Source organism: Melospiza melodia, chromosome Z (assembly GCF_035770615.1).
Source record: "Melospiza melodia melodia isolate bMelMel2 chromosome Z, bMelMel2.pri, whole genome shotgun sequence".
In the NCBI taxonomy this organism is placed as follows: Eukaryota; Metazoa; Chordata; class Aves; order Passeriformes; family Passerellidae; genus Melospiza; species Melospiza melodia.
Window position 1 is genome coordinate 17,014,715 of NC_086226.1, and position 25,800 is coordinate 17,040,514.

Here is a 25,800-nt window from a genome sequence, read left to right on the forward strand (position 1 = left end):
TTATTCTAGGAACTGTAGAGAAGGTGTGGGAAAAGTTCAATGCTATGAAAATTTCAGGTAAAACTGCAGTGGGGAAAAAAGGTAGTAATCATAGCAATTGGAATAAACATTTACATAGTTCACATACCGAAAAGTAGTTCTTCATACACACAACTGCAAATATATTTTGTGCATATTTATGGATCCTCAGCTGACTGAAGACCATTCTCTCATAGAAAATCATTCAGCACCTGCTTCTTTTAAATGCTTTAAGATCCTTCAATATAAACTCTAAGAAGTAAAAATAATTAACTTCTTCAGTTTATGCTGAGCACAGGGTCACTTACAGAAGCTTTATTCCATTTAAATTCTAAACATTCTAAATCAGCAAAATGCAAAGCATTCTCTTACTGTCTACAAATTACAAAGATTATTATATTTTTCTTTTTCCTTGTAGACAGAACTCCAGTTTTTTGGAGGAATATATATTCATATTAAGGTAACTGAACTGCCTGTTTTCCTACTGGCTTGAAAGAGTTTTGCTCAAAAAATCATTTTCACAAGGTACAAATGATAGATCAAACCACCAGCTGCAGCCTCTGGTATTGTTGTCCTGCTTTGCGCAGACAGGAAAATTAATAATATTTGCTTTCTTCTGGCCTGATGCCATATGCAGCAGAATAGAGCAAGTCTGCATGGGCAGTTGCTCTCTTTGATCAGTAGTGACACTACATCCAGATTAAGACAGAGGTATCATACTTTTGTAATGGTTGCATGCTTTGCATGCCATATCAGGCATTTCAGAGAAGACAGTAAAACCCACACAGTAAGTAACACTGCAGGTTAGTCTTCACCAGGAGGAATAGTAAAGTGTGAGGATACTAAAATAGCTAACGTTTGTTTGTAAGACCTCCTGGAATCCTCAAGGAATGTAGTCAAATCTATTTGGTTTCCTCCAAGTTTGGAGTGGGTTTTGTTTTAAGGCACCAGTGTGGCAATATATCTTCATTGTATCAACACTGAAAGTCTAAGAGCAGAGATAGGAACTGAGGGAGAAACTAAATCAATGACAGGTAAGTCTATGTAGTTAAAATACAAATTATGCCTTCGTTTAAATTCAGTTAATTATCTTTTTCTGTTTCACTTCATTAATTCAGAGGCCACTAATATTTTAGGATGTAAAGAATCTTTAGCGCTCACAGGTACCATTCTGCCTGCAGACCTAAGTCCTGGATGTGCTGATAGGAGCTTTGCCTTAGAAAGCACTAACCTCCAGAAAATCTACAGCTTTGTGTGCACAGTGTCCAAACAATGGCTGTGCACATCAGGGCTCACCTCCTCTCTTTGTCCTGCCCTCAGGCTCTGGGGTGCCCTGGGCTCTGTGGATGCCACAGGAGCACAATTGTCGTCCTCGTGCACAACTCCCCACGAGACCTGAAAGGCACAAGATTAGCACAGGCACAAGCCAAGGCTTAAGGCTGTCCTCAGTATCTATGTTTAAATTCTTAAGAACTTCAAATAGATCCCTATTTCGGTGAAAGCAAATATTGGACAGACCAAGTGTCCAAGAAAGTGTGCTCGATACATCACAAGTCCACACAGCCAAGATTATCTTTATGATAACTTATGTCTTTGGTACCTCAGCTCCTGTAACCCAGTTTTGGACATGCTGAGTTTTTCAGAGCAGCAATGAATGGCTGCTCCCTCTGATGCAGAAAGATGGGAACTGCAGCTCTTCATTACCTTTGGCCATCAGGTTTTGATTAAATTTTAATGTCTTTTTTCTGGTGGGTGCCAGTAAACATCATGAAGCCTACAAAATTAAGTCCAGTTTCCTCAACAAAAGCAGCTTTAGAAAGACAAAATTCTGCTAGAGAAAATATTAAGGAAGAGGATTTTCTCTATGCCATTGCAGCATTCACCTTCCACCTCTCAATGCAGGTTCACTTAGATATCTAGATAACTGCAGGATAGTATTCATATTTTCTCAAGACTTTTAAAACCATAATGAATTTCAGACACCTTCTTCAAAGTTAAGCTTTCCTTTTTAGAAAGCCTGTGGCTGTAAGCCAACACTCAGAACAAGAGAAAAAAATAAGGTAAAACTGTAGATCCTGAGCCACTTATAGTAATTATTCAAAGAGAACTTCAGAGTCAATAAAACGCAAAAACATAAAAGTCTTGGCTCCTAGTTCTTATGTTTAAAATACATGTGGACTAAAGTGTTTTCTCAAACAACTTTAGCTCTCTCTCTAATCATACAATTTGCATATGCCCTTTTGCACTTACACAATGAACAGATACCAAATTTGGCTACCTTTGAAGGTGATAAGTGACAAAATTCTCTGATACGCCTTATCTACTGGCTTGCATATGTACATTTCACAAGCAGAAATTGCCACACCAGTGACCAATAATGCTGAATAAATAGACACACCTAGCTCACTGAGCAGGTGAACATTTGCAGCACAGGGACCTCTCACAGATAACTCATAGGAACCAGTGGAGGAAGGTCTTCCTCTCAGAAGTGAGTCAGTCATCCTCTCAATTTCCACTGCCAGTCTTCCTGACAGTTTGCTCCCAAAGAGTCACACGTTCCTGAGCCAGTTCTTAATCACTTCTGGGCTCTCTTCCACTCACCTCACCCGACCTGTGGAAGTAAAACATCTTATGTTATGAATAGTTCTTATGGATTCCTACAGAATATTTCATCTCCATGCAGCAAAATACAATATATCCCAACTCCTGATCCATCCAAATTTCCACAGTGAACACCATGACATGGCTTTGCAACCTTTGCACTAGGACTGTTTTCAAAGGCTAACACTGACAGTAAAGTACTCCTCAGTTGGGTGCAGATTGAAAAGTGTTCAGCAAAGTTATAACACTTTTCTCTTTCAAAGATATCTTACAAAAGAAATTGAGAAAACCCAAGGAGCCATGTCCCCGAGAATAAAGGCCTGCCAAAGAGGCATTTAGGCCCAAGTGTGGCATTTAGCCTCTTTGATCTAGCAAGGTAAATTCTGAGACACTCTCAAAGGTCATCCAGAACCTAACTATTTAATTTGGTTGAGGTTACAAGGTCTATGTGAAAAACATAAAGTTATAAAGGCTGAAAGTGAGAATAAATAATACACAAATGATCAACAAGATCCATTATACAGGATGGAATAGAGGAATATGGAGTTTATAAAGCTGTGGGAGTGAGAAGAAAAGTATTTGGAGAAGATTTAAGGAAGTGTGAGGCAGCTGAAAGAGCAGCACTGTCCACGGACTCAGACTTACAGATACAGATTTATCATTACATGATAAAAGAGTGAAAACTCCTCTGGTTCCCATAGCAACCTAAGAAAGAGAAAGGAAAACTTCATTTCTTCAATCCATCCCTGATGATGAATAGACTTTGGCTTTCAAGACAAAATTATCATAAGGATCTCAGAGTAAATCTTCCACAAAAGGTTAGTCTTGCAGAAGGGATTTAAGATTTTCAGATAGTAAGACTTTTTTCTACAAGCTTCTGTGGTGGTAATATGCAATCTGTGCAGAAACAAATGCCCAACAAGTTTTGGAACTGTTCTCTGATTTTCAGTCCTGACATTTCAGGGTAAGCAGAACATTACAGTGGAGCATGCTGTCTTCCCTAGAGTGTAGGTAAAAGAGAATTTCGTTCCACATTGAAGATACAAAGTGTATGTATTGAAAAAACTTTCTTTCTTTGATTTTTTTTTCATTTTCTGAGAAAGAAAAAACTATTTCCTGTGTAAAATCTGGGCTTGGGAAAAATCACTGGAAAAGCTCAAGATATGAGACCAAACCTTGAATTCTGCAAGTACAGAATATTGCAGATTTTAGTTTAAAGTTCTCCATAGAAATAAGAGCATGGAAGAAAACTACTCAGATAAGACCAGAAATTCACCTAGCTCAGAAGCCACTGACCAAACATACTTCAAAAATTACATATACAAACAAAGCGTGTATTTTTTACTCCTTCAACAATTTGCAGTTCAGAAGCTTCATGAATCAAAACAGTCAAGAAATGTTAACTGCTGAATCTTTCTGCTGGAATTACTGAAGAAAATATACATTAAAACAAATATAATCTAAACCATCTGCAGACCTGGTCTTCTTTTCAGGGAAGTTTGCTGCCTCCTTGGGGCCGAAATCAGGAACCTCACCAAAAAAATGAAGGGGTTAATAGAGCCTTCGAAATACTGCTTACTATTGCTCTCACAGGAGTGCCAGTGATATCTCAACAAGAAGCTCAAGGTTAATGAAAAGAGATTTCAGGGCACTGGAAACATCAAGTGCCAGAACCTATGCTTTGGCCACAACAACCCTGTGCAGCTGAGAGAGCTGGAACTGTTTAGCCTGCAGAAAAGGATACTCAGGGGGAACTTCTGAACTCTCTACAACTGCGTGTAAGGGCATTGTAGCCAGGTGTAGGTCAGCCTCTGCTCTCAGCCAGCTAGCAGCAGGATGAGAAGATGTAGCTCTTGTCTGCACATGGGGAGGTTTAGATTGGATACTAGGAAGAATTTCATCACAGAAACTGTGGTTACACCTAATGGACAGTGTTGAAAGCGAAGGGAGACGACCCATCCTTTGATTCAGCATCGAACTCTGGTTTATTGATCTCACTTACACACTTTTATAGTGGTGTCAATTAAGCTCATGCATATTGCAAAATCTGAGCTCCTGATAGGCTACAGCTAAAACATTAATCCCTCCTTTTGTTTTCAATACCTGTGGTTTGTTATTGAAACCAAGATTTTTGTTCTCACCCTGGTATGAAGGGTTCTCAGCCTCCATGTCTGTTCCCAAGGACAGAATGTTTACCTGTTATGAGAAGACTGTCTGAGAATCCTGCTGTTTATAAAATGTGCCTGAGAACCTAGTTATTTACAGAAACGGGCTTGAGAACTGCTGTTTTACAGCTGCCTTTTACTTTTCCATCAGCTGTATATTTTCATGGCCTCTTTCTTTAAGCCATGTCTGAGCAAAATTCTCCAACAGGTCAGAGAGGTGGTAGAATCACTATCCCTAGAAGTGTTTGTGGAAAGACGACATGGCATCTAGTGTTGACAGGGTGCTTGGTCAAAAGTTGGACTTGCTGATCTCAGAGGTCTTTTCCAAACTAATTGATTCCATGATTTCTTGATTCAGAAGGGGAGGTGGCACTCTCTTCAATTTTCCCAGAAATGAAGAGCATAGTCTCTAACAAAATTCTTCTGGACAAAACTTCCAGCACACAGCTGGATAAGCACATCATGGGGTGGGTGAGCAGTTGGCTCATGGGTCAGGCACAAAGGGCAAGACTGGTGGCCTGTCACCAGTGGGGCTCCACGGGGCTCCATTCTTGATCCTGTGCTCTCCAACATTGTCATAAAGGAGCTGGATGCAGGACCAGAAGCGATCCTAAGCAAGTTTGTTGATGATACAAAACTGGGAGGAGCTGTTGAATTAATCAAAGGGAGGTCCTGCAGAGAGACCTCAAAGACTGGGCAATGACCAACCATGTGAAGTTCAGCAAGGGAAAGGTGCAGCCCCCCTTAAGGACTGTGAGCAGTTTGGGCCCCACAAAATTAAAAAGACATTAAGCTATTAGAGAGCATCCAAAGGAGGGCCATAGGCATGGTGGTGAATCTGGAGGGGAGGCTTTATGAGGAGCAGCTGAAGCCACTTGTTTTATTCAGGCTAAAGAAGAGGAGACTGAGGGGAGACATGGCTACAATCTACAGCTTCTTCATGAGGAGGAGGGTCGGATATCGAACTCTTCTCTGTGGTGACCAGTAACCAGTGACAGCCCAAGATAATGGGCTGCAATGGTGTCAGGGAAGGTTTAGGTGTGATATCAGGAAAAGGTTCCTCACCCGGAGGTGGCTGGGCACTGGAACAGGCTCCCCAGGGAAGAGATCAAAGCACCAAGCCTGACAGGGCTCAGGAAGCGCTTGCACAACACTCGGGCACATGGTGTGAGTCTTGGGGATGGTGCTTTGCAGGGCCAGCAGTTGGACTCAATGATCCTTCTGCCTCCCTTCCAACTCAGAATATTCTGTGACTCTGTAATTCTCTTTATAATACAGAATACTTTCACCCAGGTTGTTCTATTTCCTCCCATTCTGCTGCTTCTGGGATATTTTGTTAAAGGTGAAAGAAATAGTGAGTAGAAAATAATAGAAGAAATTTTATAAAAAATGTTCCTAATTTTGGGAGTCACATCCATAATTTTATGAGTTTTAAAATTGTGTGACACTTTCCTGTTCGTTCAACACATTTTTTAAATATAAAAATTAGTTTTCTGGTGGGAAGGTTTACCCAAAAGGTTTGCACTACCACTATCTCTTCCACCATTGCCCCCTCTCCAAATATAGAAACAGTCTTGTCTAGCTCAGGATTTTAAAATTTAAACTGATTAGTATGCTTCCAGAGGTGTCAAAAGTTTTTAACTTACCTTTGCAACAAATAAAGAAATAGGATGAAATTATTGCTTCAGATAAGTTGCAGTCTCTTTTTAACAGTTTCATTTGACCCAACCTGAGCCCCTGTGAAGGTTCTGCTTTTCAGATCATCACTTCCTAGGGACTTTGCTTCCTCCAGATACCTGGTACCTAGATTGTGCTGAGGACTAAAAAGCCACAAGTTACTATGAAAATACAGTCCAGGATCTGTGGAAGATTACATCTCAAAATAAATGTGAACAGAGATTCAGAGACAACAATGTTCTTTTTATGACTGTAATTATTTTAGTGTTAGAGACATTAACATAAAATTGCTGTCAAAAAAGTTATTTTTGGCACTCTGGTTTTTACTCTGAAAATTATTTACATAATTTTATATCTTAAATTTCAGATGATCCAAGAATTTGTATAACATGCATTCAAAACTATTACATGTAAGTATAGCTGTATATGTATTGCTCTTCATGACTACACATTTTCTGAAGCAAAAATATGCCCTTTACTACATAGATCTGTGCTGTGTACGTTGTCTCATGCTTTAAATTGCTTGTGTGAGAAACAGTAAATGGGAAAAAGACTTGGGAAATGTCAGAAGATTAGCTAGTCGGTCAGTATTGAGACCTGTTAAAACTTATGGACTGGTGGGACCTTCACATATCAGAATATGGAACAAAAAGTGTCAAAAAGTTAAACAGTGCATATGGACTTGGAACAAATTTGCTTTTAGTATGTTGTGTCTAGTTCTGGTATGTGAAGTTCATAAGAATAATAAATGTATGGAGTTTATGCAAATGAATAAAAAATTAATTTAACACTTACATGGAGAGAAAAGAACATTACTGCTTTTCAAAGACAGTATTTATAGATCTCTGAAAAATTGGAAAAGAAAATGTTGACTAAGTTGACTTTATAAACAAAGGCAGTGGATTATGTTTTTACACACAATCAGCTCTTTAAAATCATGATATAATATTTTTTAATGAAGCATGTATTCAGATTTCTGCCTACTTTTGAAAAATAAAATAAAATTAATCATATTTAAGAATCCTGAGATTAGGAAACACGACTTTGCTAGATGAATAAACAACATAACCACAACTACACTTTAAATCCTCATTATAGGAATAATTTCTGTTCATTATGCTAATCATGCTTTATCATTACTATCCCTAGAAACACACAGAAAGCAAACTCAATGACCTTCAAAATAAACTTACTAACGGTGTTCAATTTATCTTACAGGTATGAGCAGCATTGCTATAAATACTGTCCAGAAAACACCTACAGAGATGAAAGTTCTTGGCAGTGCAGAGATTGTCCTCGCAGCTGTGACAGCTGTGACAAGGACGGGTGTGACTGGTGCAAGGAAGGCTTCTATCTCTCAGGTAAGCAAAGTGCTAATAATGGCATAATACACAAGAATATTTTAGACTATTTCTTTTAAAAAATGCTCTCAGTCCAAACTCTCAAATTCATGAATCTGTTCTATGGGAGACAGTTGGAGGCTCTTTGCAAAATCAGGCATTTGCCTTAATGTAAGGTGGGTACGTTGCCCAGTAGCATAATTTGGTTCAAAGGGTCTATATGCTTAAATTTCAGCTCTTTCAGGCACGTTTTAAAAATGTATTTGATTCAGACTTTGTGAAAGGAGAGGTTTTTAACTACAGAAAGACATTTAAATGTTTTCCTACTATTTGCAAGTCCGGTTTTACTTTGACTTTTAAACACTCTAAAAAAAGCTCAGTTAAAACCACCAAGTTCCACACCAGAATCACACAAGAGTAGGAATCTCCCAGCTTTTTATGGAAGCCATAAATCAGGCAGGTCTGGTTCAGACGTGGTGCCAAAAATGAACCACAGGAATTCCTGAGGTTATAGTATTTTCTTGCCCTGGCTTTTGGAAGTGCCCAGTCATGGCACCTTGCTCTGTGGAAAACTCTGCGATCAAAACCAAGGGTCTATGATCTCTTTAAATTGAAATTAGACAAAACTAAAAAAGCCATAAGTGCTACAACTTCCAGAGGTTTTGATGAGGTATGCAAAACCTTAATCTGGATCAGCTTTAAACCTGAACTGAACTTCATATTCAGCAGAAACTGGAATCCTATAAATTTGCATATGTCTAAAATTTGCAGTATCTAAAATTCTTAAGGGCATCTAGTCTTTAATTTTTTATTGAGACAGTGTAATTGTTAAGAGTAAACCATAAAACTTTTACCCAGGCATGGACTTCCATTACATTTGTATGCACTAATATTTAGTACATTGATTAAAGCCAAGTTAGAGGTAAATATAAATGCAGATTGGTTTGAAGTTTGTGGAATTTCTCATATGCAACTGAACTGAATTTAGATTTCATGGTAAAAAAAAAAGAGTTTTTATAGCTACAAAATTTTTCATAGGTTCTTACATACTGCTTTTTCTTAAACCGTTTCTGCTGGAGACAGAGGGATGGACAGGGGTCATTGTGCTTCCAGGCTCTGTTTCTGTTGCAGATGGCACCTGTGTGAGTGAGTGTGGAGATGGCTTCTTTGCTGATGGCATCTCCAGAGAGTGTGAGCCCTGCCACAGGAGCTGTGTGACCTGTGCTGGGCACAGCTACAAGGACTGCACTGCGTGCAAAGACAGTTTCCAGCTGTCTCATGGGCAGTGCCTGAAACCAAGAAATTCTCTGCCAGGTGGGAAGTTATGGAGGGGTAAGTTTGAAACAGGTCTCATAACCTTCTCTGTTTCTCTGAAGGCTACTAATTTAAAATTTAGAAAGACTATAGCAAGATCTTGCAGATTGCTTGAAACTGGACTTTTGTCATTTTAAAAGTATACTAACCAAACCCATTGGTTCCACAAACTGAAATTCATTCTCCTGCAAATAGTAGAACATGTCCATACAATGTAGGTGTTTCTTAACTGTCTTATCTGAATAAAGATTAAAAATATAATTAAGAAAAAAAAATTAAAATATAAAAGATGTGTAAGAGATTCAGTTATTGGGAGTTAAAAAACTCTGGGTGCATTGTAGATCAGGTTTTAGACCAGCTTTGTGGCCATTTGTTCCCTCCAGAGAAGTCAATATAAGTTGGAAGAAATAGAAAATAATATTGTGTGTGACTATTTGTGTGTGTAATGTGAAAAAAAAAATATATCCTCTCTCTTTTTTCCTTTCTCTGTGTACATCTGCAATGCTTTCTGAGAGACCAAATATGAGCTGTAGGGCTACATTCTGACTTTCTGGTCCCACGCTGGCCATTCCACATCTTTGACAAAGTAATTACTTTTTTCTCGGTGGTCTCATCCATAGCATGAGGGAAGCAATTCTCTGTTCCAAAAAAGCTCCCAAAAATCCAAAAGGTATTTGGAACAAAAATGCCTTTATTTAGGGATGTTCAGAGGACCACTGTAATAATTTAAAAAATTATTTTCCTTCCTATCTATCTTCAAATGCAACCTAGTACTGTCACAAATTTCTTATTTAAAAAGTTTTAAATGAAGAGGGCATATATAGACTATTTCCTATGTTTTCACTTGAATCAAACACATCCAAGAATGACAATCCTTAGATCAATATGATCTTGTATTAGAAACTAAAATACCGTAATTAATACTTTCAGAAAAAATTTTGATCATTTCAATTAATTGCCTATCTGTTGGAGAAATTGCGTATTATAGATTATAGGAATAACCTTTCTTCAGTTCAAAAAAATATCAGAGAGACATAAAAATAAGAATATCAATAGAAAGTTTGTCTCCTACTTGCATTTCCTTGCGTTTAATCCACAGAAGCAAGATTGGGGTTTTTCTCAACTTAAGACTACATATACATCAGTGCCATGAAAAGACCACATCTGTAGTATGGTCTATCTATTGATTATCTCTTTCTCACACTGTTGAACATGGTGACTTCTTGTCAACTTTTTTCATTTGAGCAGACATCTGACGCAGTTCTACATAAATGAACATTCCTGTCCTGTGAAACTTCTTTCTCTGCCTTGCACAACATTCATTTTTCCTTCCAGTAGCAAAAATACATCTGTCTCAGGGACATTTCAGACTGAAAGGTACGTCTCACTCACAGCTGTTCTGGCTTGGACATTAATGACTGCTCCAAAGACACAGGATTCCTGCTGCAGCTGGTGATGGGACCCCAGGGAACACGGCTGGTGGCTGTACAGCTCCTGTTGGACAGCCCTGCAGGGATTCCTTCAGTGTGGCAACTGCTGTACCATGTAACTACTGGGAAAGTGATGTGAAGCTGGGGATGTCCTGAGCCTTTTCCCCCAGGCTTCCACATAGAAGTAATCTTTGAGTCAAAACATAATGAAGTCGTCACTGTGTTTATTGAAATTACATCCTTTAGTAACTACATTTATTGACATTTTCTGAAGCTTCCTATTCAGAGACTGTAGTCTCATACAGTTCTCATCAAAATAATTGTCATTGTTTAAAAACAATGCAACTTGAATTGTTGATTTTTGTTTTGAATATCACTCACTCATTTATTTTGATGATTTCATTCAAGGGGCAGATGTCAGCTGAGTCCAGATTTGCAACCGTACTGTGTATGCTGGAAATTCTTGTTGCATGCTAAAGGTCCTCAACAAAAAACATGGGATCCAGGAAGGCAGAGAGAAAACAAATTTAGCTCTAGCAGTGCATCACACTGCTAAGGTTGCTCCTGGTTAGAGACGGCAGTGCATTTCACACCCTGATAACATTTTAATATACATGGATCATTTTAAAAGGGAAAAAAGAAAGCAAACTAAACAACCAAAACCATTCTGTGTTTCACAATTTGTCACAATCCTTTTCTTTCTAATCCTTTCCTTCTTATCTAAATGTTCCTGAAAATCAATAAAATTTAGGGAATGCAGTCACTATCATAGTCCACACAATTCTGTAGGATTAATACAAGAATGGATAAAACCTATCTCTGCTCCTTGAAATTTATATGAGTGAGTATTCTGGCTCTCATACCTGTACAGAAAACATCCCTGGGTGAAGAACAAATAGTCCCTCTCCAGATTATTTTAAGCGTACCTGTAGGTCCTCCTTCTCTTTCACTGTATATTTCAAAGATATACAATATATTGTATATTTCATTGTATATTTCAAAGATATACCTAATATATACAGATATACGGAGAAAATAATTTTTCTTTCATAATTGAGGGCAAAACCAAAGCATCCTTCCAAGTCTTTCACCATCTACTGTGGACAAATGTATCTGGGAATCTTTTATCTCACTTTACCTTTTTTTTGATATGGTGGTTTTTATGTACTCTTTGATTTTATTCACAGTTACTTTTTCTTACCAAAATACAAGGAGACCTCCACCTCATCTGTTTTCAAACTCATTTTCCAAGGGTAGCCTGTCATGCAGCATGGCAGGCATGACTCAAGTAGCTTGTCCAAGCTGTAGGGGTTATTAGAATAGTTTCATGATTTTCACCAGCCCTACATAAGCAAGGTTGTGGCTGAGGTTTGAGTTTTGACTTGCATCTTCTCTGGCTCTTCATCAATATAAGCTTCTTACAGTGCATCTTCCTCAGCATGCTCAACATATTTACCTTACTGCAGCACCATGGTAGAGCTGCCTCTGATCTTCGGTGGCCTGAATTAAAGAATCTGATTTAAAAATACAGGCCAGATGATTTCTAGTCCTATCAATTTGGGGAATTGAGCTGGGTCTGAGGAGGTTGGGATTAAATAAACAACCTTGCCCTTGCCACAGGAGGGAAGGAAGGAGAGCACCAAATGCATCCCCAGTACATGGCCTGCTCCAGGCTTGCAGGAGGACAACTCAAGTAGGAAGAGAGACAAAACTCCCCCATCTAATAGTTTACATCAGCTTTTACGATGTTACTCTTCCATTTACTCTTTTTCTTCAGAAATGTGCTAATTCAGAGTTGAGGTATCAGACCTTGAATTGCATGACAAACAATGAAACAATTTCTCTTTGGCCCTTCCAACCACATTAATTCAGTGGGTTCCACTGTGGGTTTAGTGAGTATGTTGACATACCATGGGAACAATGTGACTTTTGGGAAACGTTTTGCTGGTTACAAGGCTAACATAGTTTAAAGGGCAGTACATCAGAACCCTCCATGGAGAAAACAAGTCAGGGTCTGACTGCCTTTGCAAGTTGAGAGACTAGTCCATTTAGGTTAGAGCTAAAATCATTGTGAATGTGGAATACACTTCTATTTTCTATCATGTTCAAGGTTTCACTTCCATTTTTTAATGCAAGGATAAATTATAGACCATCTCACATTTTTTTTTATGAGCAAACACTTCAGCATCCAAAACTATTAAAAAATCTATTTAAATTTCTATTTACTTTGCTGGTATATTCTGCTGAGCAAACTGGTATATTCTGCTGAATCCCTGAAAGGTCATATTCAGGTCTGAAATAATGCAACATCATTATGTCTGTTACTCAGGCTTTTAAAAAGACAGGGCAAGCCAAGAAAAGGAGAAAGGGAAAAAACTCAACAACTGAACTCTAGGTTTCCAGCATGAAATATCTATACTTTCTCTCATGTACCAGATGATCAATTTGGAAGCCAGGAAACACACTTGTATAAACTTAATTTACCAAGGGAGCACATAGCCCCTTTTAACTGGATTAGATATTTTGCAAATTATGATGGGGTCTTTGTTTTGCCATGTCAGTAAAGGGCTGCACCCTTAAAAACAGTAATTCCTTGGTTTAATATGCTACATTGTAATGAAAATTAAAAATGGGAAAAAAAGAGGTACGGAATGGGATCAATTTCTAATGATGGAATGTGTGTTTCTTTACATACAGATAAATAGCAGCAGTTTACTGTTATGTGCCATCCCCAATAATAAGAGCAACCTCCCACAAGCACCATTAATCAGTTGTATTTTCCTTTACTAAATAAAAAGCAAAATAAAATCAGTAAAAATATACTGGTTGTGAGAAAACAATAATTAAGGCTGTAAAAGGACCTTAATGCAGTTCTGCATACACACATATAAAGGTTTCAGAATATGGGAAGGGAAAAAAAAGCAATGGGCTATGCAGAATACAGGAGAGAAATCAGAAGTAGGAGGGAACAGGTAACAGTCTTTAAACATGAGAATGTTTTGCCATTTAAAGTGCAGAATTGCACCATCATGGGAAGAGGTAGAAGCCCTTTTAATCACCATCCAAATGTGAAATTTCAAGTTGCTAGAAGCAAGAAGAAAGGATCCATTATCAAATATGTTATTATGCATGACAGTTTCCTATTCTGGTTATTTTTTTGTATGTTTTATTGATACCAATAAATTCAGGTATTTATTTGTAAAATAATGCAGTTGTTACAAGACAACTAAATTGATAACTAATGGTTATTGGGGAGTGTCATTTACTTCCCAGCACTCCTATAATTTCTTTAAATTTACAGTTCATGTAAGTCTTCACAATGGGAGAAGTTGAGCATTTTATTACATATGTTTATAACTTTCAATATATTTTACTATATTTATATAATTGCTATTACCTCATGGAGACATGTAAACTGTTTCGTTTTTTTTTTTTAATTCATGGTTGTATTAGTTTTGCAAGAACAGTGCCATGCAAAGAATAAAATCTAACAAACTAAGCCACACTTCAACTGGATCACATTCAAACCATGTATTACTACACAGCATAAAAGCTAGACAGGTCACCTTCTAAAAGGAATACCATACCAGTAAGAAACAGTACTTCATTCTCTTCTGCATCCCTCACTAGAGTAGTTGTACTACGGTCCAGTAACAAAATATATTGTAAATATACAAATCCTTTCAGAAAATAATATCTAAGAGTTACAAATATTACAAATGTACACAGAGACCTAGTTTGATAGCAACTAAAATACAAGGCTTTAAATCCCCTCTTTACTCATAGAAAAGCAAGAATACATAGGATTTAAATGGAAGGAAATAAAACATCTTTTGCCGGTTTGAACACTTCCTGATTGCACTACCTGGCCTAATGATCCATTTTCTAAAAGAGCAGGGAGAGAGAGAGAGGTGGACATCACAAAGGAAATGAGAAACTAAAAAGAACTCTTACAACACCATTGTGGTTCTGAACGAAATTAAGGAGGGATTATAAATGCTTTTGTATGTCAAGCCATACTTCTTTATATATGGCCATATCTCTGCTCACATGCCTTGGGCTTTGTAGAGGGTTTCAGCTTTTTTTTTTTTTAATAAACTTCACATTTTCCAGAACAAGTGGTGAGCACGTGAAGAGGACCATACTTGTTTTCATATGAACCCATGGTTTTCACCCTAAATATTTTTGAGAATTTATTTAATTTTTCTCTAACAGCAGATTGAAAAAAAGGTTGAGAGTTCAAAGGAACATGACTGAAGAAAAAAAAAAAAAGGAAATATGGGGACATTGTGTTAATTGGAAATAAAATTTCACTCCTTCTTTCCTTAATTAATTTTGGGGTCACATCTTACAGTGGTACTTCAAGAAAATCCACCATTTTCTCATTCATGATGCATGATCCCAAATGAGAAAAGAGAATAAGGAAAAAATATTTCACAGTCTTTCTGCACACTTCCAGTTTTATAATCCCTTGAATAGAATGAATGGACAAGAGCACTGTGGTAGCTTCAAAGCTGCAGTAAAATTTAGCTCAAGAAATAATGAGGATCAGTTTTTCAGATTCTATAAAAGAATAACAGAGACTTAGCTGGGCCAAAGATGTTACTCATTCTGTGAAAGACACAAGAATAAAGATGGTCTTGACTCAGATTCTGACCCAAGTTTAAATAAAGGCCTTTTGCTTTTGAAAATAAAAAAAATGGATGTCGAATTTTTTAAAAAAATAATATAAGTTTAAGGATAAAAACAACTCAGTATGTCTCCAAATATAATTCATTTTGTTGAACACTCAGGTCTTTTCTTTCCTCAGGAAAGGAAAATATAACCCAACAGCTTAAACCCAGTAATTTTCAACCTTTCCATTTGCAATCATTCCAAAGACTGAGAAAGTACATGTTGCACGACCATTTCTTCAGCTGTATGAGGTTATTCTCTGGAAAGATCTTACATTTAAAGTGAAGGAAATTTACATTTAAGAAGTTCATATTATTCTAAATGTGTGCTTTATTTCAGGTTTTTTTGATAAATGAAAACCAGTCACAAGAAAGACTCATTTTACCTATGCAGAATTTTTTTAAAAATAATTTTTACAAATTTCTTCTGTCAAAATATAAATTGGGAAATTAAAATTCTTATACGTGACTGGAAGTTAAATGTTGTTTCTGTTGTCTGCAGAAGCCTAATTGCTTGTGTACATTCCCCTCTGGTGGCAACTAGTAACTATTACAAAAAAGAGGACATAGTGCAAAAGGGAAAGAGAAATAAAAAGAAATAAAAACTAGTTCACAAAAATAAATCTTTATTTTGCGTTGTAAGACTTCAAACATTTAGAAAGAATGAGCTCCTTTAAATATTCTTCAGCAGTAGTTAACAACTTATCTGCTTAATTTCACCGGATCCTCACTCAAAAACAACAAAAGAGGGAAGCTCTGTAAAAATAAAGTTAGGATAATAGAAAACCTTAAAGCAGCCAACTTTTCTGGAGTGTTTCTTGTGTTCTTGCAGTCAACATTAATGACACTTCTTAATATTTTGTTAAATACTGATGAGTAATGAAAAACATGAAGCTAAGGAGTGGTGTCTCCAAAAAAGTCTTTGACAGTGAATCTCAAAAAAGTAAGCAATTATCTATTTGAGGATTATTTGCATAAGAGAAGTAAAAATGCTTTTAAAAAGGTATTCAGCAGGGGGAAAAGAGCTGTAGAAATTATGTTAGCAAGAGTCAGTGTTAGTGTGGGAATACTTACTGGACCCTTAGTGTTTGATTTGTCTGTCGGCGTCCCAGGAAAGGTGAGACCCTTGTGCACTCTGCCAGTGTCCCAGGGGGGAACCTTCACTGGGCAGTCCTGCTGGGTGGTTCCACTGACTCAGTCAGGGAAACCAGCAGTGTAAGGGAGAGCCCTCAGCAGATCTTCCTCTTTTGGACTGTGTTACCCACTGCCAGCCATTGCTAGTGCCCATGAAGGACACACACCGACAGTTTATGGAGTGACACTCTTTATTCGGGTAAAGTTGTGACAGCTTAAGGTTCAAAGGCTGTGGTGATAGTGCCTGACTGAAAAAAATGTGTTCAAAGGAATCCACAGACAAGCTGCAGTCCCCAGTAAACCAGCAGAGAACAGGATTCTTGCCCAACAGGCATCGCTGTGGGGGAGAAGACCGGTTCAGCCCCTTGGCTGATCCCAGCAGTTACGATGGACTCTTCCCTACCTTTCCCCCATTCTCACTTACTTTTGTACTATTTCTCTGTGTTTAGGTGCATCTTGAGTGACTCTAGTCATGCATACCCTTGTTACTGATTGGTGTAAAGTTCTCTCACTTTACTTTTAAAGATGCAGCTGTATCTGGAGAAATTTTATATTGCACTAGTTGCCAGGAAGAGTAACAACACAACAAGCTTTCATTACCCTGTAGAAGCAGTACTCACAAGTAGTCCTGGTAAAGAGTGACTAACCATGTCCTTGCTGAATGACCTACTGTTAAGCACCCAGACTGTGATTGGCTGCAATCATTACATGAAGACTCTTTTTTTACTTTAATGAGTTTTTGAGGCTTCTCACCCAATGGTAGTGTCAGATGTGGTTATTACATACTGTTATAGAACAACCCCAGTCACGCTGAATGTGGACCTAACTTCTCTCATTCATATCTTTACTATTATTGTCACTTCTTCCCCTGTGGTATTGATAGGGGAGCCCTGGGAAATGTTAAAAATAGTCTTTGAAAAAGTTAGGCTTTGTGTTTTCTCAGATCACTGCACCTGCATAAACAGTATGATAAATGATATAATTGTTAGATGTGATGATTGTTTAGTAATTAAATATAATTATTATATAATTATAAGAAGAATAATGAGAAACTATGTTGGAAATCTAAAGGGGGGCTATGTTTAGCTGAAATTTATGTATACAATAGAACAATATAAGTGTAATAATTAATATGAAAGTTATATAACGATAGAGTACAAAAACATGATCGGATGTGTAGTTGGAATCAGATTTGGGTGGAAAAACTACCCCGATTCCCAGACCTCTTAATAAAAAGCACCACATATAATCACTTATGTGATTATGTGTTTTTGAATGCTAACAGTATGGTACACATATACACACTTTGTATATGTGTACCATATGTACACACACTATCGTACAATTTTCATCTGCTTAGTATAATGCCCATCATTTCACCTTACGGGAAAGGACTTTATTTAAGTTTCCTGCTCTCTTCCCTTGTCTTTATACTTGAAGCATTTGCTTCCATGGTTTTCATTCAAAATTTCAGTATTCTAAACAATCTTACCGTAACAGGCAGAACAAAAGAATTTTGTGATATGTTGCATTTGGTTAATCGTGACTGTCATCAATTAATCTAAAAAATCATACATATTTAACTGACAGGATGAGCTGGGTATGTTAAATGAGGTGCACAGCTCAACCTGCAAGTAACTTTTGGCTTTGTCTCTATTTTCTATTTTCAGCAAAATCATGAAGCTTCTGTGTGTTGTCTGTTCGTCCATAATTATTTTTTCATTAGACCTATATTTAGCCATTGTTGTAATTTGCTGGTATCAAAATACAAAGCTGTATGCGGGGTATATGGTCACATTGCACAGCAGAGTTTTTTCTGTTAGGTATGATGCTCCAATGTCCTTGTCATTTTTTAGCTGATGGTTCTGCAAAGAGTAATCAAAATTTGCTTTTCCACAGTCATAAGAACTCCACTTGACACTCATTGGGCCCCCTTTTGGAGGGAAACAGCAGGCAGAAGTAAGTTTGGGGAGAACTATTTAATAGGTGTTATTGTCAAACCTTGATAAGTCAGAGAGATAACCAATCACCAACTCTATGAATTTTGATTTGGGCAAGTGCTGGATTCAGCACCATGGGACAGTGCAACCCCAGCTTCTTATACAGACTACAGAACAAGAGGCTGAAGAGAAGTGCTGTGGAAAGGGACCGAGGTACTCAGACTGATGGCAAGCTGAATGTGAGTGAACAGGGAGCCCTGGCAGCCAGCAGGGCCAAGAGTGTGCTTTAAGCACAGCAGTGACAAGTGGTCAAGAAGGGGATTGTCCTGCTCTTCTCCACACTGATGCAGACTCAGTTTGAGGACTGTGTGCATATTTGGGCACCACAATATGAAAAAGACAATAAGCTATTAGAAAACATCCAAAGGTGGGCCATGAGGATGGTGAAGGGTCTGGAAGGAAAGCTTTACAGGAAGAGACCGAGGTAATCTAGGTTTGCTCAGCTTAAAGTCAAGGAGACTTCATTGTGGTTTTCATATTCTCACAAGGAGAAGTGGAGCAGCAGGTATGGAACTCTTCAGTCTTGTGACCAGTGACAGGACACAAGAAAAAGGCATGAAGCTTAGTCAGGGTGGGTTTACACTGCACACCAAGAAATATTTTTTACCCAGAGGGGATTGAGTACTGGAACATGCTCTCCAGGGAAATGGACACAGCACCAAGTCTGACAAAGTTCAAGAAACATTTGAACAACACTCTCAGCTGATGACGTGTCCTGCACAGGGCCAGGAGTTAGATATTGATGATACTGACGGTCCCTTCCAAAGAAACATATTCTATGATTATATGATTTCTATCTCCTTCTGACTCAGAACTGTCAAGTTACAAGGTACTGGTGGTCTACAACAATTTCGCTCAGAATGTCCAAGAAGTACATCATTAAACCAAGTCCCCAAATTTACATACTTTCTAGATCTTTCTGTTTGCAATCTATTAGTATAACATATCCATATTTGGGTTTGGAGCACTACATTGAAATTAAGATTATTGGGTTAACTATTAACAACATTACTATTATTATTCTCATTTGTGATGAGCAGTCCAGAACAATGCCTTAGTGAACATGAGTAAAACATTAATATTTTCCTTTAATACAACCCATAATTTATCATTTAGAAGAGAGGAGTCAATCATTAAGTTCTTCAACTTTGTGAACTCCAAAAATTCGCAAAGATGCATTTTCAAAGTGTCCCTTCTAAAGGGAGGAGAAATTAAGAAAACCAGAAGGTAAAAAAAGGAACTCTTTTCCCTTTCATCCCAGATGGAAATAGAAAATTGCTGTCCTGTGACTCTTCGTGTTTGACCTGTGAGAAATCTGCTGATGTGTGTACTTCATGTCTGAAAGGTAACATTTCAGCTTCCTTGGATAAGTTTGCAATGACTATTGTATTTCATATCCTACATGCTTCCAGAGAATGTTTTTATCAGTGGTCACTACAAAGTCCATTAACAGCTTAAGAGGCAATCAGCCAATGAACAATTGAATTCAGGAAACAGCAATATGGGTCAAAATATTGTTGGTATTCGTTTTCTTTCCTTTCAATTAAAATTTGTCAGATATTATGCAGGAATTACTGAATAGGGATTTCTTCAGCAAGACATCCTAGATAATCCTGATGATTCCTTCTGTCGATGTCAGTGAGGTCTGAGCAAAATATTCTGGGAAATATCTTAAGAAAGCACGTTTTATTCATGCTTTTAAGAATCAAAGTTGAATTTTGAGAAGCTGAAAGCTTTTTTTGTAGCCATCCAAGGCAGAAATCTTTTAAATGTATGTCTAATTGATGTCTTTACCCCCCTGGGTTGCTCTTCTGCCAGGAAAATTTCTTATCCGTGACAGCTGTGTTTCTCTGTGCCCGTCAAAATATTTTGGCAACATTGCAAGCGGAAAGTGTGAGGAGTGCGGGCAGGACTGTGAGGTGTGCTCTGACCAGTGGCACTGTCAGAAGTGTCAGGCTGAACAGAACCAGCAGCTCTTCCTCCACAAAGGCAGATGTTTACAGGAGTGCCCTGAGTAAGTAACCCCTCTTATATTATCCCCGATCTTTTCTCTGTGTTCTCTTTAAAGTTCAGATCCATTATTAAACTTTCAAGGAAGAACTTTATGTAACACATGCTACCGGAAATTAAGGTAAATGTCGTTTTTCAGACTGCCTGAATAAACAGTATTTTCTTTTGGTTAGAGAAAAAGTAAAAAAATCAAAAGTGAAGGTAAGACATTAAATCCTATGAAAGATGGAACAGCTCGCAAGGACTTTAATAGGAACATGGTACTTCATGGCAAATGATAACAAAAATTCTAGACATCCTCCAGTTTGTTCCTTCTTCCTGCAAGTATTACATAGCAGAGATATACACTCAGACAGTGAACATATTAGAGTCCTGATATGTAAATACAGTGCTTAATGATGTGTGTTTCTGTCTTTAGCTCATATTTATTTTTATATATTTTTACGTGTGAAATTTTAAAAAATTCCCATTTGACTGCAATAGATATTAGATCAGGCACATGAGAAGTTCAGGTACTCTTTTTTCTATGTTTTTTTTTTTAATCAGCATTCATCTTATATATATATACATAAAACCAATGCTATGCAGAAAAAAAGTCTTGCTTGGTTACCCCTTTTTCTTCAGAAAATTGTGAAGCTCACACTTTTCCTGCAGTCTCTGCCACTGCCTTCCTGGTAATTTTGCTGAATATGTCAATGAGGACCAGTGGAACAGGTTTTCTTCATGAAAAATCACAGTGAGTGCAAGATAATTGCAATGAAGCCAACTCTACTTCAGAAACAATTTTTAATATTAGAAACTGAGGCATACAACCATTAATTGTGTTTTGACATCAATGTCCCTTGTCAGTACTAGTTTCCCAGTTATCCCACCTAGAGTCAGCATAACAAAATTAAAACTTTATATAGTAGTAATTTCAGATGTTATTATCCCACTTTTTTTTCCCCTAATTCAAGACTGTAAATAATAGCTTCCCAGCAATGAGCAAAATTCACAGGGTTTAAACTCCAGTTTCAGACTCTGAGGTAAAGTTCTTGAGACACAACTACTCTCCACTGGAACAAAAAATGAGACTATTTATTAAGGGGGTTGGCTTGGGTTTGGGGACATGATTTTAAGGGATAAAAAAGGGATAAAAAGATTTTACTTACTGCACAATTAATTTCTGACAGAGGAATTTTGAAAGACTGGGCTAACCAGGTACTCAACATTGGAACAAGAAAAGAGGACAGGACTGTGAGATGTAGTTACAGAACCTTGAAAAAAGTTGGAAGATAAAAAATATGGGAATAGGTGACAGGCATGGCTCCTCCTATCTTTTCTCTAACCTTGCTTCTAATGCATCTCCCCAGACTTTCTTTGGAAAAACCATGTCAAAGAACAGAAGGAGAAGCATTCTTCAATCAAAAGTAACAAATTTGTTAATATAAAGTACAGGTTGTGGGAATACTTTCTGTCTCAACTTCTTATTTAGTTTTCATCAATGGCTCTGTGGATTAGCAACCATCTCAAAATGTCGACTTACCCATCCTTTAACCTTTCAACAATTTGATTCTGAGAGTGTAGACAGATTGAATTCAACATCTCCTCTATGCATCTTTACCTGAAGCAGAGGTGCAGATTTTTTTCTGTATTTATGACTAGTACTCCCAGCAGCGGCTCTCCATATTTGCTCTCACACCACAGATACCAGCAAAATGTACTCCCTCTTTGCCATCTCTAGCCTGCTGTCACTAAGGCAAGGTGTTATGCCAATATCCTGCTTTTCTTTATTTTCAATCCCTGCCCTCATTCTTCCTACCCTTCACATTTCCAGAGTTGTCTCTTCTCTTTCTCCCCTCTAGAGCCACCGAGGTTACTCTTCTCTCTCTTTTCTTGATATCAGTATTGCAGGTCAGTTGCACAAGACTAGAGACTGCATGTTTTCCCAAATGTTATATATCTTTCTATCTCATATAAGGGGGAAATTAAGACCAAATAGTTCAACATCACTTAGACAGCAGGTACAAGAAGAAAGGAAAGCCTTCACATAGCACTAACCATGTATACTTTCTGCTTTCAGACACAGGGGAAGTTAAGTGGAAGACAAGAAAAAATTGTGTGAGAAACCTGTTCAATCTAGCGAAGTGTATGTGCTGTGAGAGTCTCATTTAGAGTTGTAATTCTCATAGCCTGGAGTGACCAACAGTTTGTTTTTTTTTTTTTTCATTCCATAGGGGATATTTTAATGATTCTGAGACTTGCAAGGAATGCAGTGGATCCTGTAAGACATGCATGGGAAGTGCCACCCAATGCCTGTCCTGTAAAAGTCCTTTGCTTCTGGAGCACTGGAAATGTAAATCTACTTGTTCAGAGAAGCATTTTGCCTCTGAAGGAATCTGCAAACATTGCCCTGAAATGTGTCAGGAATGTATTCACAATGAAATATGCACAGGTATTACAAAGAACTGCTGTTGTGTAGAATAAAATCCACCTGGATCTGTCTGAAGAGAGACAGAAAACCAAATCCGAATTCAGTAATGCGCAAAGAAAAAAAAAGTGATGTGCCTATCATTGTTAATGTCTAAAATAGATCATGATGAGACTAAATGTACAGTAACGATCTGTAAAGATTTCACATTGCTTTGCCTGGTCCTGTGGTTCTTCAGAGACACCTGCTAGATTGATTTTATTTTTGATCTAATGTATCCAACGCTGAAAACTTGGATATGTGCACCAATGTGAAATACAGAATGTTTCTTTCCTAGCATAGTTGAACTTCACATCTCTTTTCCATTTTTGCAAATGACCACTCCTGTTAGAGAAAGAAACCCCTGGAAAGAAAGGTATTAGAAAAATCTTTGGTACCCAGGTGTGGCTAAATTCAACCCACCCTCCAAAATTACCCCTCACCCCATCCCCCCCAAAATATTAAGGATGGTTAATATTGAGCAAGGCATTCTAGAAACATAAACATGGATGAAATAAAAAACCAACAATCAACAAACCAAACCATAAACAACCATATTAAACCCAATACTCACAATAAAAAAACAACTTATTCACAGCTCTAGGCAAAGACAACCCTTTAGGTCAATACACTCTAGGTAAACTCATATTTCAATAATAAATGAAACAAAACTTCAGATATGTACATTCCTGATTTTGCAGGAAGTTCATAATGCAGAAAAATGTCAGAAAAAGGCCATATTAGTGTCAAATGGTTTGGTTAATATCACCAAAGCTGAGCAAGTGAATTTTTTCGGAGTTCCTTGCTGTAACATAGAAGATACCATTTGAGGGTTGGGCCAATACAGGTCTTTTGGCAGAGAAATATTTGAAAAAGGAGGTCCTACCTTCTCAAGGTGTTCTGATGACTTCTGTGATGACATACAATCCAGAATGTAACGTTTCCTAGCACCCACCTTCTCTTGCACTTAGGTCAGAATTTGCTGCCCACTTGCTTACCGATGTTCTGCTGTCCCCTGCAGAGTGTATGGATGAGTTTTTCCTGCACGACGGGAAGTGTGTACAGGAATGCCCTTCACGCTTCTACCCTGAAGACAAGCACTGCTTTCCCTGCCATGCCGACTGCAAGGACTGCAATGGGCCAGAGTCTGATGACTGCACAGCATGCACTTACAGCGTATTTTTCCTCTACAATGGCATGTGTTTTAAAGAGTGCCCTGAGGGCAGTTACTATGAAGAAGCCACCAAAGACTGCCAAGGTTGGCAACTGTTGTTTTCCCCAGAAGAGTACTGAGTTACAAGTGGGTCTATTTAAGGGTCACCCCCTAAGGGCCTGCATGTGACAGCTAATGTTGTTACCAGTGTCTTGGAGTTGAAGAGGACAGCTAAGGCAGAAAAAGAATCTGGCTTATTGTAGATTAGCAAAAATTAAAGAAAGCGGAGAGGGAGGTAGCCAGGATACTTATGTTTATTATTCAAGGCAACCATTGTGGTAAAATGCAGAGAATGGCCACAGAACCACTGAGAATTGCTGGAGACACTATTCACTGTTGCAGTGAAAAGCAGTGTTGATGCAAAAGCAAACCTAAGGAGCTCCTTGCATAAGATTGAAGATTACTTCCCACAGGCTTTCATCCTGAGAAAAGAGCTGTTCCTTCAAAAATTAAAACTGTAATAACACTCTGAGATAAATTCAGAAAAGGTGAAATTCCTACTGTTTGTCCTTTTCAGCATGCAACAGGACATGCCAGACTTGTTCCTCTTCCACCACCTGCCTAACTTGCAGAAATGGGTGGATATTGAACCATGATGGGCACTGTATGTTATCTGGATACTGTCCTCCCACTGAGTACTACCTTGAGGAAATTCAGACCTGCAAATCTTGCCACAAGAAATGCTTCCACTGCTCAGGACCTACTGAACACCAGTGTCTTAGCTGTGCAAATAACCGGTATCTTCTCAGTAAGTATCTCTCTACTCTCTCTAGATTTCACTCTACACAGAAAGCATGGAATAGACAAGTTTTTGTCATATTTGCAAAGCATTTGCCTGCATCAACCAATCTAAATACTGTAAGGAGGACATGACAAGTCGTTAAATTGTGCAGAGATAATTTCTTCAGCAGGGCTATGTGGAAACTTTGTGAAGCAGGGCTTGCTGGGGCTCACAGGACTAATGCAGGATTTCTAAATAGCAGCAAACACCATGACTGAACAAAACGTGGATGTTTCACTTAGTTGTTATGTACTCTTCTATTGTTTCCTACGAAGACTTAAGAGAGCTCTCCTTAGGTTTGTTGTTGTTGTTGCTGCTGTTAATGTATCTATAAAACGTGCACATTTTCATGTTGGCTTCTTTAATCCCTGCAGCAATCTGATGAGCAAAGGAGTACTTAACCAACTGTTAAAAGGGATCATTAAGACAGCATCTAATGGGTGGCTAAGATGCAAAATTACTTTCCTAACTTTGGAGGTCAGAGTAGGTTTAAGACTATACAGTCTCAGAAACAAACAGGAAAAGAATTCTAAAATCCCCATAATAAAACATTTCTTCTCTACATATTCTTCTAAAAGCAAACAAAAATTTTAGAAAATCATTGGGAGAAAAATGTAACAGAAAAAAATATTAAATAATTCTTCATGCAAGAAAGAGCTAAAACCCAGTGTAAATTAAAAGTGAATCTAAGCTTTTTTAGTCTAATTCTAAAGCAGATTTTACATCCCTGTATTTCTGAGACCTGGCATCAGACTCACCTTTTTTATCTACACACTCTGCTGTTTTGCACCATTACAAATGGTAAAGTTGATGGACAAATGCAGATATTGGAACTGAGAATAAAATGAAAAAACCCTGAACCTGAAAGTTCCTTTGCCCAATTGCAACCCAAACAGCAAAATTATCAAGACAAATATGTAGCAAACACAAGCAGCTTGTAATCTACTACTTTATTAACTTTATGCACTTGCAGCTAATTCCAACACTACTAACTT

At 37.8% G+C, this 25,800-nt stretch overlaps 1 protein-coding gene across 6 annotated transcripts in view; it reads left to right on the top strand.

The window, feature by feature from the left end:
* Window positions 1-25,800, top strand: part of PCSK5 (proprotein convertase subtilisin/kexin type 5) — a 226,999-nt gene that overhangs the window by 194,708 nt on the left and 6,491 nt on the right. For 2 of the 6 annotated variants that reach the window (XM_063181531.1, XM_063181533.1), the window contains 9 exons: window positions 6,829-6,871; window positions 7,680-7,822; window positions 8,933-9,133; window positions 18,252-18,311; window positions 19,614-19,697; window positions 20,171-20,366; window positions 22,579-22,796; window positions 23,833-24,069; window positions 24,542-24,772. In XM_063181531.1, coding sequence (XP_063037601.1) covers window positions 6,829-6,871; window positions 7,680-7,822; window positions 8,933-9,133; window positions 18,252-18,311; window positions 19,614-19,697; window positions 20,171-20,366; window positions 22,579-22,796; window positions 23,833-24,069; window positions 24,542-24,772 — 1,413 coding nt within the window. The remainder of the gene's footprint in view (window positions 1-6,828; window positions 6,872-7,679; window positions 7,823-8,932; window positions 9,134-18,251; window positions 18,312-19,613; window positions 19,698-20,170; window positions 20,367-22,578; window positions 22,797-23,832; window positions 24,070-24,541; window positions 24,773-25,800) is intronic. The other 4 variants (XM_063181529.1, XM_063181532.1, XM_063181528.1 and 1 more) reach the window with 3 other exon arrangements.